The sequence below is a fragment of the Rattus norvegicus genome, chromosome 9, assembly GCF_036323735.1.
Source record: "Rattus norvegicus strain BN/NHsdMcwi chromosome 9, GRCr8, whole genome shotgun sequence".
Taxonomy (NCBI): Eukaryota; Metazoa; Chordata; class Mammalia; order Rodentia; family Muridae; genus Rattus; species Rattus norvegicus.
Window position 1 is genome coordinate 14,621,299 of NC_086027.1, and position 16,412 is coordinate 14,637,710.

The 16,412-nt window shown below is 40.9% G+C and overlaps 1 protein-coding gene across 1 annotated transcript; it reads right to left on the bottom strand.

The window, feature by feature from the left end:
* Window positions 1-361: 361 nt before the first annotated feature.
* LOC134480521 (uncharacterized) lies at window positions 362-9,280 on the bottom strand. Its single transcript, XM_063268040.1, has 5 exons — window positions 8,843-9,280; window positions 7,960-8,119; window positions 6,506-6,637; window positions 5,655-5,838; window positions 362-1,464 (listed from the first exon to the last, which is right to left on the bottom strand). Exons 1-5 carry the CDS (start codon window positions 8,970-8,972, stop codon window positions 1,459-1,461), a joined length of 612 nt encoding a protein of 203 aa, XP_063124110.1. The 5' UTR covers window positions 8,973-9,280; the 3' UTR covers window positions 362-1,458.
* Window positions 9,281-16,412: the final 7,132 nt, after the last annotated feature.

Consider the following 16,412-nt stretch of genomic DNA (forward strand, 5'->3'; position numbering starts at 1 on the left):
CTAAAAATCAACAACAACAAAATGGTATTTTGAGCTTCGAATCAAAAAAAGCCACAGTCAGGAAACAGAGAATTGTATTCCTCTGGTTTTCTTCAAATATGCTTGGGGCCCAGGTAGGTTCTGGGCCTAGGCTAAACCAAGCAGGTTCCTGCCACTGACTGCTCCTCTATTCCTGTTTCCAGAGGCACCATGCAGATTAATATTGGGCCAGAGATGTGGGAAGAGCTGGTCAGAAGTGGCTTTCTTTACTGTGGTCTCAGGATTATCTGCATTCCAGGGTGTTCAGCATTTTCTGCCCCAGAATTTGGGTGCAGGGTTCCCGATGGCTCTAAACTCCCTTATACCATGTTTATATGTCCTGGGAGGTATTACAGAAAAATTAATGTTTATCCTATTAATTTGGTCAAAACTCTCATCGACAGAGTATAATTTAGAGGTAACTATATATTTGACAGCAAGCATACACAGTGGGTAATGTATGCATGATGAAGTTGAAATTCAGAGTTGGAAACACAGTGCACAGTGACTGTATAAATGCCTGTGAATCTCAGTCTGACTGGGAAGTGATTTGATGCCCAGTCCCCATGAGAAAGCAGAGATCCATCCCTCCCTGATAGCTGTGGGACTTCAGATGTTGACACTAATGATCAATAAAGAAGGTTCTTAAGAGTGAAGAGTTTGAGATTACCCCTTTATTCACCAGAATACATCCAATTTACTGGATAGTAACCAGATGCAGGTAGTCAATATATACAGTCTATATCCTTATCAAAATAGAAAAGCAAATGAAGAAAACAACAACAGATAAATAACAAATCTTCAAGTGAATAGAAGGAAAACCAAATAACCAAAACAATTAAAAATTAACCAAACTTTAAATAGAGGAATTGCACTAAGCATATTTTGCTGCTCCTTTTGCAGAATAGACTTATAGCCTGTGGCTTGCCTTGGAGACATAGTAGACAAGCAGTTAGTGATGGTAATAATCTTTTCAAGAGGAGTGGAAGTAGGTCTGTTTTGTTGGAGTGGGGTATTAAGGAAAAAGCCATCCAACACTGAGTATGAATGATATTACAGACTTTGTCACAAAGTCTTTCCAATATTGTGAACTGATCTCCATGAAACTCTTCTGGGTGACCCATCAGGACAAGTACAAATTTACACGTGCACGGTCTTTCTGGATGACCAGCAGCTCTTGATTGATGTGCATCAGCACTTCTCTGAGTCCCTCAAAAAGTGTACACTTGCTGGAGAGAGGCAAGGTGAAAATACAGCGTATTCAATCCAAAGAAATCAAACTAAAGGAGGAAAATGCAGTCCACAATTGCTATGGACATTACAGATGAGATGCAATAGTGGTGTATTTGCTGTGCACACTTAGTTCTCCTCCTGTAGTTCTTCTCTCCAAGGGAGATCTTGTCCTGGTCTGTGTCTTGTTCGAGTTTCTGCTGGAGAATTTCAGACCTAGTAGAGCAAGGGAAAAAGGTTTAGTGAGTGGTTGTCAATTAAGCTCTCCCTCTTACATCAGCTCTATTCAGTTGGACAATCCAGCATGACCTGTCAGCTGAGGTCAGTCCCTGCATCCCCAAGTGACATAGAGTACCTAGGCTTGGATTTATATCTCAGCTTTTAACACTGCTAGAATTTGAACTGTGGACTATGCACTGTACTGGGATTAAGAGAAAAATGAGCATTTTTCCCACTGGTCCAGGTATATGACATTGAATAATAACATTGTAGCTATGTCTGAATCTGAGTTCAAGAGAGGTATGAGCAACCTAGAATACCATGTGGATTCTTTCTGGAGAACATGCCCAGAATTGAGGTGAAATTTCTGATTATGTCAGCACTGAAGGAACCCGTCTAGTTTCCATTTGTAACCACTGAATCTGCAAATACACACAGAAGCCATCTCACTTCAAATTCATGCTCACCGCACAGATCTTGTAATCACTGAGAATGTGCTCCATGCAAATCTTCCCAGCGTACACATGGACATTAAAGGTGATTGTGATGTAGAAACAGAACAGCACCCCTGTAAGTCTATGCTAGTGTAAGGCAATTTGTGAGAGGACAGAAGAGAAAATGTCCTCAGATCTTTCCGGAGAGATCACAGGAAGAAAGGAGTAGAACATAGCAAGAAATCCAGAGGATCATATATATTGTTTCATGGGCAAAATTCACATGAACTGTACCAGAACAATACTCTGAGTAGCTCTTGAACTGCCTGAGGCTGAAATCCAGGTGGGGTGGTCATCCACCCAAAAAGGGTATTTATATAGGGAAGGATATTCAAATGGCTTCTTCCAGCCTGTGTTCCTACCTGAACATTAATGCTTAATGTAAAGATTCCCCAGGATTCGCAGGAGGCATAAAAACAAATGTTGAGTGGGATATGTACATAGTGGCCAGAGCCTATAGACAGCTCAGTCAGTGATGTGCTGTCCTCCCATAAACCGTCATAGACTCAGGGTTCTTTCCCCATTAACAATCTGGCTTAGCAAGTCCCAAAGGTTGTGTAGAGCTGTCTTGTTGCTCAGCAAAGGATCATATGTTGGTGGTGGACTAGACTCTTGTTCTTGTTCACTCTTTCAGACTTTCCCCAAAGTGTGCAACTTCTTCTAATCGGAGCTGTCTTTACCATAGCCTGAGTGACTTCATGCCCAAAGCTAGAATCATAGGAAATCTCCATAACCAGGATCCAAATCAACAAATTTTCTCCCCGTAATGTGATTGTTCCACAGATAATTTGAATAAGTAAGTAAAAGCTTGCATGGATTATCTCACACTGAATCAGAATCTATGGAAGGGCTCCATCGTATGGTACACTTTCACTCCTTGGCTGATGGACGTCTGGATAGATTCTCCTTCAAGGTTACTCTGGGACCACTACAACACTGATGCTCCCTAGTTGCAATGGCAATACCTACTCCTTGTTGTGGAATCACTGGGTTAACTAAAACTTCTGTTCCACTTTCTGAACATGGCTTCTCATAGGGCTACCTGTTCTTACACTGTCAGACCCATTTGAAGCTCATCATTTCTCCTAACCCATTGAGGCTGAAATTAACTGAGAGAAAATGATGTTGATCGACACTTGCAGAATGCTACACAGATAACATAGAGGAGCGCTTTGGATTATCTGTGCACCTAAAGGGGCTCCTGAAACTGCCCTGTTCTTGCACCACAGCATAGCTATGCGACTTTTTCTGGATGACGATACAATTCCAAGCAACTCAAATTCTCAATGAATAAAATCCAAGCCAAACTCCCAGGGGAAGTTGTAGTTGCCAAGGTAGCTCGAAAGTAATGGTAGCAGGCAATGTGGAAAGCAACCTTGAAGAAGACACAGTGAGTGACATAACCTTCCAGTGGGCTTTCACAATTCACAAAGAACAGAGAAGCCGCATAAACTCATGGATTTTATAGAGAAGCCTTGCACTTACCGCCCTGTACTCCATTCCTTTGATGTGCTCCAAAGGATTTCAATGCAGATCAGTAGTTTTGCCCCTAATCACTTGAAAATCTAACTTTACACGTGTTTTTGTGTCCTCTTTTTGGGGGTTGCATTTCTAAAGGATTTTATTGTCCTGCTTCTACACCATAAGAAAAAGGGAACTGCAAGCTCTAGGCCTGTACCATTTGTTACCCCTGTGAAAAACGACTCACTTGAACATATTTCCACTCCTCCCCCAGACTTCACAAGATAATTCTGTTCTGAAATTTTTGGAAACAGAATAAATTAGTAATTTAAGTGTCCTTTTGCTGTACAGAGCTAGATGGAGATGCTAAATGACTGGGCAGCTCTATTTCATGTTTCATGGATGTAAAGTGAACGCTTAGAGTACTTTTCTCATGAAACTTGGAAATAGAGGGAAACACATGTTCACTACTGCAAACATACACACACACACACACACACACATATACCCACACACACACCACACACACACACACACACACACACAAACACACACACATACACACACCACACACACACACACACAAACACACACACACACACACACAGACATACACAGATACTCACTTGCACGCAAAAATGAAAACTTTGATCTTGTGCAGCACATTTCCTGTTGAGTGAGGAATTACTGGGAACAATGCTGTGTACAAGTCTCTTAGACTCAAGCAGGCTGTGCTGCCCTGGCCTGTACTCATTTCCACTTCAGGAAACCTTTCTATGCAGATACTTGCTGGTCCGACAAGTAAGTTACATGTTCTGCACAGATAGCCTAAACAGCACAACATCAAATCCCCAAGAGAGAGATTTCTAGGAAAAGACTCCATGGAGCTCTATGCTGACTCATCATAGGCCCCTCACTAAAACTACCCTGTTTCCTTCATAGAAGACTTTGGAAGCATCAGAGAAGACAGTAACTAATGGTCAGTTCCCAGGAACTTTTCATCACATTAGAGTTCATGTGATATTAAAACAACCTCAATGTCAGTCAGAAAAAGGCTAAATAAATAACATACAGTGAATTTTTTGGAATGCAGCACTGTGTACAATATTGAGAGGGAATCTATCCTGTGAGAATGCAGTGCCCATGATATAGTCAGCAAAGAAATGTCAGCAGAGGGATGCACTCTAGGATTCCATGCAAGATCATGGTGAAGCCAATAAGACAATCCAGAATCTTCCCGGGCGATAACTCTGTTCAGGTAAAGTGAAGAAATCTAATCCTTATTTTTAAAATAGCTGAATGGTTTAAGAATGTGTTGAGACAAATAAGAGAGGGGGCTCCACTTGGAACTGGACGAATGATGCAAAGACTGCTGGCCAGCACAAAAAAAGGAAGCTTCATGTTTGTTGAGAGACCTAGGCTTAAGACTAAGTTAGATAATGACTGGACAAAACTGCATGTCATGAACTGGCCTCCCCGCATGCTCCCTAAGATGCAGGTCAGCACAGCAATGCACCTTTCTTGAGAATTGGGGGTATATACTGATAACTTTGTTCTTGAAGTCTCAAATCTCTCATGGCAACCCTCAGCCTTTGAGAAACCTTTTCCACATCCTTGCTCTTCTAACCAGCTTCAGACTGTAAGGCCCAGTTATGAACTCTGCAGGAGCACTCAAATAAGACAGGACTGACATGCTGATACACAGGCTCTGTAGTTACCCAATATCTATGAAGCATGAAGTCACGATCTTCATATACAGGGACATGAGGGGAGGAAGAACAAAAGCCACCACAAATGACAATGAGAACCATTTCTTTGGCATTTCCACCAGGCTCTCCTCCTTGAAAACTACTTACTTCCTGAGTCTCACACGAACCCTGTAAAAAAAATGAGCTCCAGGCTTTTGCTTCATCCCTCAAAGCCCTGTTCTAGTCTAAAGAGGGGCTCCCACATAGCACCCTCCATACATAATGGCATGTAGTGCTGTGCTGTGTGATCAACCTATCTCCCTTAATGAAGTGCAGATTCTCAAAGAGCAGGAGCATTTGCTTTCCAAACATGCAGTTTCTTGAAAAGGGGCTATCTCAACAGAGGGCCTTGTAAACCATCACATGAATGAACACTTGGATGAGACCTAGGTCAGGACATGGATCAGTCAATAGACAGTTACATTGGTTTGTCTATGGTTATGGTAAGACATGAGGACAACCTGACCCTGAGGCCTAACCCTACCTGCTGTTGCTTGGCACTGGGGTCACAGATGTTCATTCCGGCCTCTTCACAGAGCCTCTTTGCCTCCACAGAGGATGCTGGCAGTTCAGTCTGCTCCACCAGCACTTCTCTCTTCTCATTCAGCAAAATCTGTATATTGTTCTTCAATTGAGCTTGTTCACGTAGGAGCTGGGAGTGCCTGATGCTGAACCACAAACAAAAAATGGTAAATCGCAGGCACCTTCTATTTGCCTGTCACTCCTGCAAGTCCAATCATCCGTTCAAGGGTCCTCATCCTCAGAAATCCCCAGAATAGAGCCACACTATACAAGTTAGCACCAATTAGAGGAGGTCAAATCCAGAGGGCACATTCCACAAGAATCAAAGTACTTCTGAAAATCCTGACATTAAGACGGTTTATATAAATCAAGGAAGAAGAGATGGTCCATAAGGGAGCTCATATGTCCATGGTATGGTGAAACCATCTTCACGTTGTGGGAAAAGCCCCTCTGAGGGCTAGTTGAAGACCCAATAGCTATACAATCTTGCCATGTGTTTCTCATGGATCACAGATCTTTAAATCTCCTGTCAGAGTCCTAGAGATTCAGAGTTGATTGATATTCCCATCATGGTGCAAACCATTTCTATCTAGAGGATATTTAACGGGGAAAATAACAATTGGAGGGTCTTCTACACCCTTCACATGTACAAAACTGAGTCCAAGAGCTACAAATCTAAGACCCTTGCCAGGAGGCAGGCTTCTTGTTAAGAGTCAGACACTACAGAACCAGAGCCCTGACTTTTGTTAAAGTCATACAGGACAGAAGCATTCCCTGCCTAGTGCTGGATTCTCATCTCTGTCAGCGACTCACCGGTAGGAACTGTTCACTTGTATGAGCTCCTTGTACCTCTCCATGGCATCACTTATTGAGTTGGTCATCATTTGCATAGCCATCATTCTCATCTCATGTTCAGATTGAAGGACTGGCAATTCGACATGCAGCCTGGGTTAGGCCAAAGGAACAAATAATGTTTTGAACTCACGATTTCAGAATTAGGTGAAATGTAAATAAAAATATATAATAAAAAATTTCAAATTCAAGGAATGGTGGAAGGGAAGAAAATGGCAAAGTCAAAAACCAGACCAAAACCCAACAGTGAGACTCAATCCACAGAAAATATTTCCATGTAAATAAGCAAATTTTGTTTTGAAATAAGGACTCCTTGGAATCCTGAGAGATATGGTTCTGCAAAGACTCACTATATAGGAGGGGGCAGAGCCTGAGAGCTGCCTGTTTGGGAATAACAACTGTCAAGACCACAGTGACCATTTCTAGGTCACAATAAACAATCCCTGGATAGTTAAAAAAATAAAAAACTAAAGATCAAAGCAGGTGAAACAAATTAGGTAAAATCAGACTGTTCTCTCTATTACTTAAACTCAGTATGTACCACATACTTGCTCCTTCAAAGTATTTGTACTGGTTAAGTTTATTATCCTGGGCACAGGACAACAGAGTCACGGTACCAGTTGGAGGGACCTGACCTTCCAGAGCTGGCAAGGTTAGCATGATGGAATTGACTAGTTCAGGAAGAAGATTCCTCCAGTCCGTGCCACAGCTTTGGGCCCAAGAGAAAGCTGTGATGACATTTCTCTTGTTTTGAAAGCAGGTGTACTCAATCCTTGGTTTCTATCATTACATGAATTCCCAGAGGGCATAACTAAGTTTGACAGGGAAGAGGATTTATAGCACCTCCTCCCCTCAGGAGAGTCCTGTGTGCCACCAAGGTATACAGAAGGAGCAAAATGCTCTTTTGATCAGTGTGGGCCTCCACGTACTCATCACTATCATGACCTGCAAAGTGTTGATCACACAAATCCTCAGACCCCATCAAAGGTCCCAGACGTCCTGATCCTGAGTAAACACCACATATACTTCCACATACATACATACCAACCCATATCCAAACACATTTAGAATGACAACTACATGCATGGAGGTGCCATAGAATCAGTGTATAATGAACAAATTCAGAGGAAAGAGTGATGACGTGCAGGCATTTCATTCACACACACAGTTGCAGCAAGTGTGACCAGGTCCTTCTAGCTGTTGACAGAACCAATGCTAATCCAAGAGGCTCAGGGTCAAGTACAAAAGAGGTTGACCCTAAACACACAGCACCTAGCTTATCTCACAAGCAAATGCCTGCCAAAGCTCCTTAAAATCCAGGATGAGAGGTGAAACTCTCTCCTGCTATGAGTAAATCTTGAGGTAGCAGAGAGAGAGCTCAAGACAGTGAACAGGTTACTGGGCATAATGACTACCTGTGGTCCCACTCATCATAGATATAAAGATCCAGGATTTGATAAAGTTCATCCCTCTCGAATTGACACTTCTGGATTTCAAATTTGAGTTCCTCCAGTTCCTTTAGACACTCCTCTTGCTTACTGATGACATTTTGGGATGATGCCTTCCTACCAAAACCTGTAGACAGATAAACCCAACTGAATTTGCATATTTGAACCAATGGACAGAATAGATCATTCTGAATCCGAAAAGGAGGTTGAGGAAGGGGAAATGGTAGGGACTGGGTGAATCCCTGAAAGAACAGAAAAGCTTTCTTAAATGTTGATTCTTAAGCTATGTCCCTCTTCCCAACCTCTAATGCCATACACGTGCCACACTCACTATTACACAATCACCGGCACTGAAAGTTATAATCTGACTGAGACATAAACATCTGCAACATTGTTATATCAGATGTGGTGCAGATAATCCTGGAGTTCATAATGACTTCATAATGCTTAGCACCATCAAGCTCTAACCAAGTGTGGTCCAGCCCAAAGTGTCTGAGAACTCAATTCATGACTAGGGGTGCATCCTTCCTTCTTCTCGCCATCAGAGACTTATGTAACCTACAGTAATCTAGAGGATGAAGTGCTTCAACTCCCAACCATGGATGGTCACATTGTTAATCTCACAGTGCCTCCTCCTGCCATTAGTTGACACTCACAGTTAAAAAGCTTCAAGAAAAGACACTGAAGTCTTACCACTTTATGGCTTTCTCTCAAATTAAAGATCAGGAACTCCTGCCTCTTGGTTTGCCTTTGAAAAATCCCAAGGCTCCTGCTTGTAAGGCCTAGTCTTAGAAGGCACATCTCAAACCTACCTCCTTGAGGATGTTCCCCAACTCTGCCCACGACTCACCAAGCCTTCCCCAGAATGATTTCCTCCTTCCTGTTTCACTAGAGAGGGGTTGAGCTTCCCTCTGACCTGGTGCGGTCTCTCCTTGATCAACACTTTCCTTCCGAAATAGCCTGAGCAGCTGGCGAAACATGCCTGCTTGTGAACCCAAAGGGAACTGAAGTAATATCCCAAAGGCAGTTGGTGTCACCACAACACTGGTGACATCACAGAAGATTCTAGGGATCTCTTAGATACAATAGAGTGTTCAGTGAACGTCTTACTGGTGATGTCACTGGAAAATTCTATGGCCTACCTACTAACCAGCTCTCCCCACACTGATGAATATCTGTGGGGACCCTTTCCTCCAGTCTCTCATGTGTCACTGGGAATACCATTTGGCAACCTCTATTTCAAAGCTAGATATGTCTCTCTGCTTCATTAGAAGTCAACAATGCTTTTGCTGGGGAGGGGTGCTTACAACCCTGAATTGGAGAACAGATTTTCTTTAGCACCCAAAACTCTAGGGACCAAGGAGGAGGGAGATTTTTTATAAAAGTAAAATCTACTTCTCGAGACAATGCATGTGACACACATTTCGATTCCTGAGCTTTTCCCTTTTTCTGGAGGCCAATATATTTCTTCTATACCTCTGAGTGTATAAAACCTGGAAAAATTGCTTACTGTGCAGTCCTTGAAAGCCGACATTGTTTCCATTTACATATCCATGTATTTCACAAAATCAATTGTCTATAATCCTATTTTTTTGCAATAAAAACTCCTTTTACTTGGGAACATAGTGATCAACTACGGGGCATATATAAAATAATAAATTTCTGTCCGTTTTATATATTATGTAGGACATCCTCCCTTTCTCAAATATAACAAGACAATTAAATTGGACATCAGTGAGCAAATGTCCACTTGGACCTTGTGTTACTACATTGTAACTATATAGCCTTCACTTCTCCAATATCATTCTTCGTGAATAGACAAGTCTAGGTATGAGAATATTGGGGACTGCACCATGATCTTTTACTTGTAGCAAACATAAGAATCAGGAGGATGGGAAGGGAGTGGAATGGCCTGAGTTCAGGTTGAACCTCAATTTTAATGGGTCCATACGTTCAGGAGGGAGTCTATTTGGCATTGTGATATATGGATTCTGTCTTCTTATCATAGGTGTTATAATAATTCAACATGAATGTGTGCTATAATGCCACCCCACCTCAGAGATGTAAGAGTGAAAATTATGTCTGACCTTTCTGGGAAGAACTCTGCCTTTTACTACCATCTGGAGTTATACAACATCACTATACAAAGCTCAGAAGAGAGGGGTGCAGATACGCGGGCCTTAGAAGTTGAGGATCTTTTCTACTGATCAAGCCACTTGTTTTTCCTATGTAATTTTTCCCTTGCTCTTTTACTAATGGTGGCTGAATTCTTTCCTGGCCTGAGGTAAACTGGAGTCCAATCTTTTGGATTACCGAATCTTCTATTTTTGAGATGACAGTCCCACCAAGGGTCCTACTGCATACAGAAGGTATGAATAATTCTCAGGGGCTGGAGTAAGTTAAAAACGTCTGTGACAACAAAGAACTGATTAAGAAAACAAGAGCCCAGCTGCTCATCAAGATCACAGTTGTATGATAGTAAGAAAATGTAAATAGGGCATTGGGTGAAAAGATAAATTAATTAGGAGGTCATAGGCCTAGAAGGGGTAGCCTTTGCTCTCAGTGGAGCTGCCATTCTTTCTGCCATTCCTCGCCCTCTGCCACAGGACCAGGGACTTCCCCATACAACTGGCTAGCCTTGCCAAAGACCTGGCAGGGCTTCTCCCTGTAGAATAGGACAGTAGAGTCCTTGAGGACTCACCAAGAGGTCTCCTCCACACAGGTTCCTTGTTGTCAAAGGGAAATGTTCCTGCAGAATCCTGCCATGGCAGCAGGAATTTCAACCTGGCTGCTCTTGGTCCAGCTCACTGGGTGCAGGCCTGAGGCCCAGGGGTATCTGGGGAAAGAAGCAGCACGCACTACCTCACAGCTCTCTCTTTGTTGGATGCAACTGCTAGGACTGTGATAGGATTTTTGTTTCTTGTGTGTTTATTAGAAATACCTACAAAGCTGATTAAAGTTGTAACATGCCTTCATACCCAGAGTGCAGAATGTTTTTAAATCGTTGTTGTTCCTGTTTTATGTTTGGATTTTGTTCTTTAATCCCCTCAGGAAATTTCCCTGTGCTTAGAATGTTAAGCACATGCTCAGGAGGGATCGATTATTCAAGTTAGGCAAAGCTTTTGTTCTCACCATCACTCCACAGATGATGCCATTACTTACTTTCAAATAAGAAAACAGTTATAGAGAAGTAAATTAACCTGTAAGCTATCACTGAAGAAACACATCATGATTGTGGAATGGCACCCCAGTATTTTGTATTTCCTAAGTTATTTTTATTTTAAACATTTTTATTGGATTTTTTTGGGGTACATTTCATTTTTTTTAAATCCTTAAAGGTATCTTTTATTCCTCTCGTCCCATTTACAAGGTGGAATTTCACCTGTGATTGTTAGTCCAGATAGTTTGGTCAATGGCTTAGATATCACCCTGGCCTAGTTTCCTTGGCATAAGCTAAGTTAGAAGCAGGCTCAAAGGTTCAGGACGCAACAAATAATGAATTCCACTACATCTGGATCCCTAGACTCACACCCAGGAAGGGACTGGATTTCCATTCACTATTTAAAAAAAAAGATGCAGTTCATTAACATGTAAAAAATTTCTCAAGTATATTAAAGTGTTTACATGGTCATACAGTTTTTCAAATACCTGGCATTCATCTTTTTCCAAATCCTAAAATTTCTTTCTTATTCACATTTTCTTTTTTTGATTATTTCTTAGTATTATTATCATTTTTTAAAATTTTAGTTTTTTTTAATAGATATATACTTTTTATTCAAACCTTATTCCCTTTCCCAGCTTTTGGTCCATAAGCCCCCCTGCCGTGCCCTCTCCCATATGTATGGTCCCCCAATCCACGCCACTTAGAAACCCCTTCCTGGATATTCCACTGCACTGAGGGTCCAACCTTGGAAGAACAAGGGCTTCCACTTCCACAGGTGCCCCAACAAGGCTAGTCTCTCCTACATATGCAGTTGGACCCCTGGGTCAGTCCATGTATAGTCTTTTGCTAGTGGTTTATTTGGTTGGCATTGCTGTTCATATGGGGTTGCAAGCCCTTCAGCTCTTGGAATCCTTCCTCTAATTCCCATAAAGGGCGTCCTGTTCTCAGTTCAGTAGTTTACTGCTAGCTCTGACCTCTTTATTTGACATGCCCTGGATGTGTCTCTTAGGGGAGATGTATACCCGGTCCCTTTCAGTAAGCACTTTTTAGCTTCATCAATCTTACCTAGTTTTGGTGGTTGTATATATATGGGCCACATGTGTGGCAGACTCTGAATGGCTGTTCCTTCAGTCTCTGCTTTAGATTTGGCCTCCATATCCCCTCCTATGGATATTTTTGTTCCCCATTTTAAGAACGAATGGGAGCATCTGCACTTTGGTCATCCTTCTTCTTGAGTTTCCTGAGATCTGTAGATTGCATTTGGGTAATTCGAGGTTTTGGTCAATATCCACTTATCAATGAGTGCATATTGTCAATGAGGGGTGCTGAGTATCTGGAAGAGAATGAGGGAGAAGAGATGTGAAGAAGGACGCCAAGACAAGAGTCTGATCAAGGCGACAATTTTATTTTTCCCCAAGGCTGAATTTGTACCATAAAAAGGGTAACAGAGAGAGGAGAGAAGTAAGAAACATTTACCCACGCCAAGGACACAATATTCATGTGGTCAGGGAATTGGCTGATGTTGACAGGTTGTCAGAAAGGTCACATGTTTGTCATATCTATTAGTCAACAGGATGTTGGTTTTTCAGAAAGGTTACAGGTCATGACATTGGGTATCTTAACGTCACACGTTATCATATGATTATTCATCTTGACCACCATATTTGTATTAGTCTTCTGCAGCTGGCTGGGGATTTTCCATGAACCCCATCATACTTACTTCTAACCATAATAATAACATCAATAATGGAGGGCTTCAAGGCCATCGCTCCCAACAGCATACCAAGTGTGTTTTTCTGTGATTGGATTACCTCACTGTGGATGATATTTTCTAGTTCTTTCCATTTTCCTATGAATTGAACGTAGCATTGTTTTTGATAGCTGAGTGGTACTCCATTGTGTAGATGTACCACATTTTTCGAATCCATTCCTCTTTTGAAGGGCATCTGGGTTCATTCCAGCTTCTGGCTATTATGAATAAGGCTGCTATGAACTTAGTGCAGCATGTGTGTTGTTGTATGAGGGAGTATCTTTTGGGTATATGCCCAGGACAGGTATAGCTGTGTGCTCAGGTAGTGCAATGTCCAATTTTCTGAGGAACCTTCAGACTGATTTCCAGAGTGCTTGTACCAGTTTGCCATCCCAGCAACAATGGAGGAGTGTTCCTCTTTCTCCACATCCTCACCAGCATTTGTTGTCACCTGAGTTTTTGATCTTAGACATCCTGACTGGTGTGAGGTGGATTCTTAGGGTTGTTTTGATTTGCATTTCCCTGATGACTAAGGATGTTGAGCATTTCTTTAGGTGCTTTTCAGCTGTTCGATATTCCTCAGCTGAGAATGTTTTCTTTACCTCTGAACCCCATTTATTAACAGGGATGTTTGGCTTTCTGTACTCTAACTTCTTGTGTTTTGTGTACACTTTGGATATTACCATCCATCAGATGCAGGATTGGTAAGGATTCTTTCCCAATCTGTTGGTTGCCTTTTTGTCCTAATGACACTCTCCTTTGCCTTACAGAAGCTTTTCAGTTTTATGCGGTCCCCCCATTTGTCGATTTTTGATCTTAAAGCATAAGCCATTGGTATTTTGTTCAAGAAATTTTCCTTAGTGCTCATGTCTTCGAGACTCTTTCCTACTTTTTTTTTCTATTAATTTTAGTGTATCTGGTTTGATGTGGAGGCCCTTGATCCCCTTGGACTTAAGCTTTGTCCAGGGCAATAAGAATGGGTCAACTTGCATTCTTCTACATGCTGACCTCCAGTTGATCCAGCACCATTTGTTAAAAATGCTATGTTTCTACCATTGGATGTTTTAACTCCTTTGTCAAAGATCAAATGACCATAGGTGTGTGGGTTCATTTCTGTGTCTTCAATTATGTTCCACTGATCTGCCTGTCTGTATGCCAATACCATACAAACTATTGCTCTGTAATACTGCTTGAGGTCAGAGATGGTGATTCCCCCAGAAGTTCTTTTATTGTTGAGTATAGTTTTTGCTATCCTGGGTTTTATGGTATACCGAATGACGGCAAATTGCACTTTCTACCTTTATAAAGAATTGAGTAGGAATATTGATGGTGATGTCATTGAATCTGTAGATTGCTTTTGGCAAAAAGGCCATTTTTTTGTACCATATTCATCTTGCCAATCTATGAGCATGAGAGATCTTTCCATCTTCTGAGATCTTCTTCAGTTTCTTCAGAGATTTGAAGTTCTTGTCGTACAGATTTTTTTACTGGCTTGGTTCAAGTAACAGCAAGTTATATTATAGTATTTGGGAGTATTGTGAAGGGTGTCATTTCCTTAATTTCTTTCTCAGCCTTTTTACCCTTTGAGTAGAGAAAGGCTACTGAATTGTTTGAGTTAGTTTTATGCTTGGACAGTTTGCTGAAGTTGTTGATCAGGTTAAGTAGTTCTCTGGTGGAATTTTGGTGTTGCTTAAGTATACTATCATATCATCTTCAAATATTAGTGTTTTGACTTCATCCCTTCTAATTTCTATCCCTTTGACCTACTTTCATTGTTTGATTGCTATGGCTAGGACTTTAAGTACCATATTGAAAAAGTAGGGAAAGAGTGGGCAGCCTTGTCTAGTCTCTGATTTTAGTTGGATTCCTTCAATTTTCTCAGTTTAGTTTGATATTAGCTCCTGGTGGGATATATTTTGCATTTTCCTATATTTAGATATGGGCCTTGAATTCCTGATCTTAACAGGACTTTATTAGTGAAAGGGTATTGAATTTTGTCAAATGATTTCTCAGCATCTAAGGAAATGATCATGTGTGTCTTTTTTCCTTTGAGTTTGTTTATATGGTGATTTCGTTGATGGATTTCTGTATATTAAACCATCCCTGCATCCTTGCCATGAGGCCTACTTGATCATGATGGATGATTGTTTGGATGTGTTCTTGGACTCAGTTTGCAAGAATTTTATTGAGCATTTTTGCATCAATATTCATAAAGCAAATAGGTCTGAATTACTCTATCTTTGTTGTATCTTTGTGTGGTTTAGGTATAAGAGTAATTGTGGATTCGTAGAAGGAATTTGGTAGTGCTCTGTCTGTTTCTATTTTGCGGAATAGTTTGGGCAGTATTGGTATGAAGTCTTCTATGAAGGTCTGATAGAATTCTGCACTAAATCCATCTGGTTCTGGGCTCTTTTTGGATGGGAGATGTTTAATAACAGTTTCTATTTCTTTATGAGTTATGGGGTGGTTTAGATGGTTTATTTGTTCCTGATTTAACTGTGGTACCTGGTATCTGTATAGAAAATTGTCCATTTCCTTCACATTTTACAGTTTTGTTGAATATGTTTTTGTAGTAGGATCTGATGATCTTCTTAATTTCTTCAGATTTTATTGTTATGTCTCCCTTTTATTTCTGATTTTATTAATTTGGATACACTCTCTGTGACCTCTGGTTAGTATGGCTAAGTGTTTATTTATCTTGTTGATTTTCTCAAAGACCAACTCCAGGGTTACTGATTCTTTTGATACTTGGTTTTGTATTTTCTTGTTTGATTTCAGCCCTGAGTTTGATTATTTCCTGCCTTCTACTCCTCTAGGGTTTATTTAATTTTATTCTAGAGCTTTGAGGTGTGCTGTCAAGCTGCTGACATATGCTCTCTCTTGTTTCTTTTTGCAGGCACTCAGAGCTATGAGTTTTCCTCTTAGCGCTGCTTTTATTGTGTCCTATAAGTTTGGGTATGTTGTATCTTCATTTTCATTAAATTCGAAGAAATCTTTAATTTCTTTCTTATGTCTCCAAAGACCAAGTTTTCATTGACTTCAACTTCCATGTATATGTGGGCTTTCTGTCTTATTTGTTGTTATTGATCAGCAGCCTTAGTCCGTGGTTTTTTTAAAGGATGCATGGGATTATTTCTATCTTCCTATACCTGTTGAGGCTTCTTTTGTGACCGATTATATGGTCAATTTTGGAGAAGGTACCATGAGATGCTGAGAAGAAGGTATATCCTTTTGTTTTAGGGTGTAATGATCTATAAATATATGTTAAATCCATTTGGTTCATAACTTCTGTTAGTCTTTCTATGTCTATGTTTAATTTCTGTTTCCCTGATCTGTCCATTGATGAAAGTGGGGTGTTTAAATCTCCTACTATTATTGTTTGGTGCAATGTATGATTTTTTTGAGCTTTAGAAAGATTTCTCATTGTTTAGGGACACAACTGCTATATACTTGACAAATATAGCAATAACCCAGAACATCCGCAGGAAGCCTGTGACCGTTGGCCAC

Coding starts and splice junctions, on each gene's coding strand:
- LOC134480521 (XM_063268040.1), bottom strand. CDS start 8,972: ATGTTTCGCCAGCTGCTCAGGCTATTTCGGAAGGAAAGTGTTGATCAA. Junction 8,120..8,842: donor ATCATTCTGGGGAAGGCTTG/GTGAGTCGTGGG, acceptor ATCTGTCTACAG/GTTTTGGTAGGAAGGCATCA. Junction 6,638..7,959: donor TATGATGAGTGGGACCACAG/GTAGTCATTATG, acceptor GGCCTAACCCAG/GCTGCATGTCGAATTGCCAG.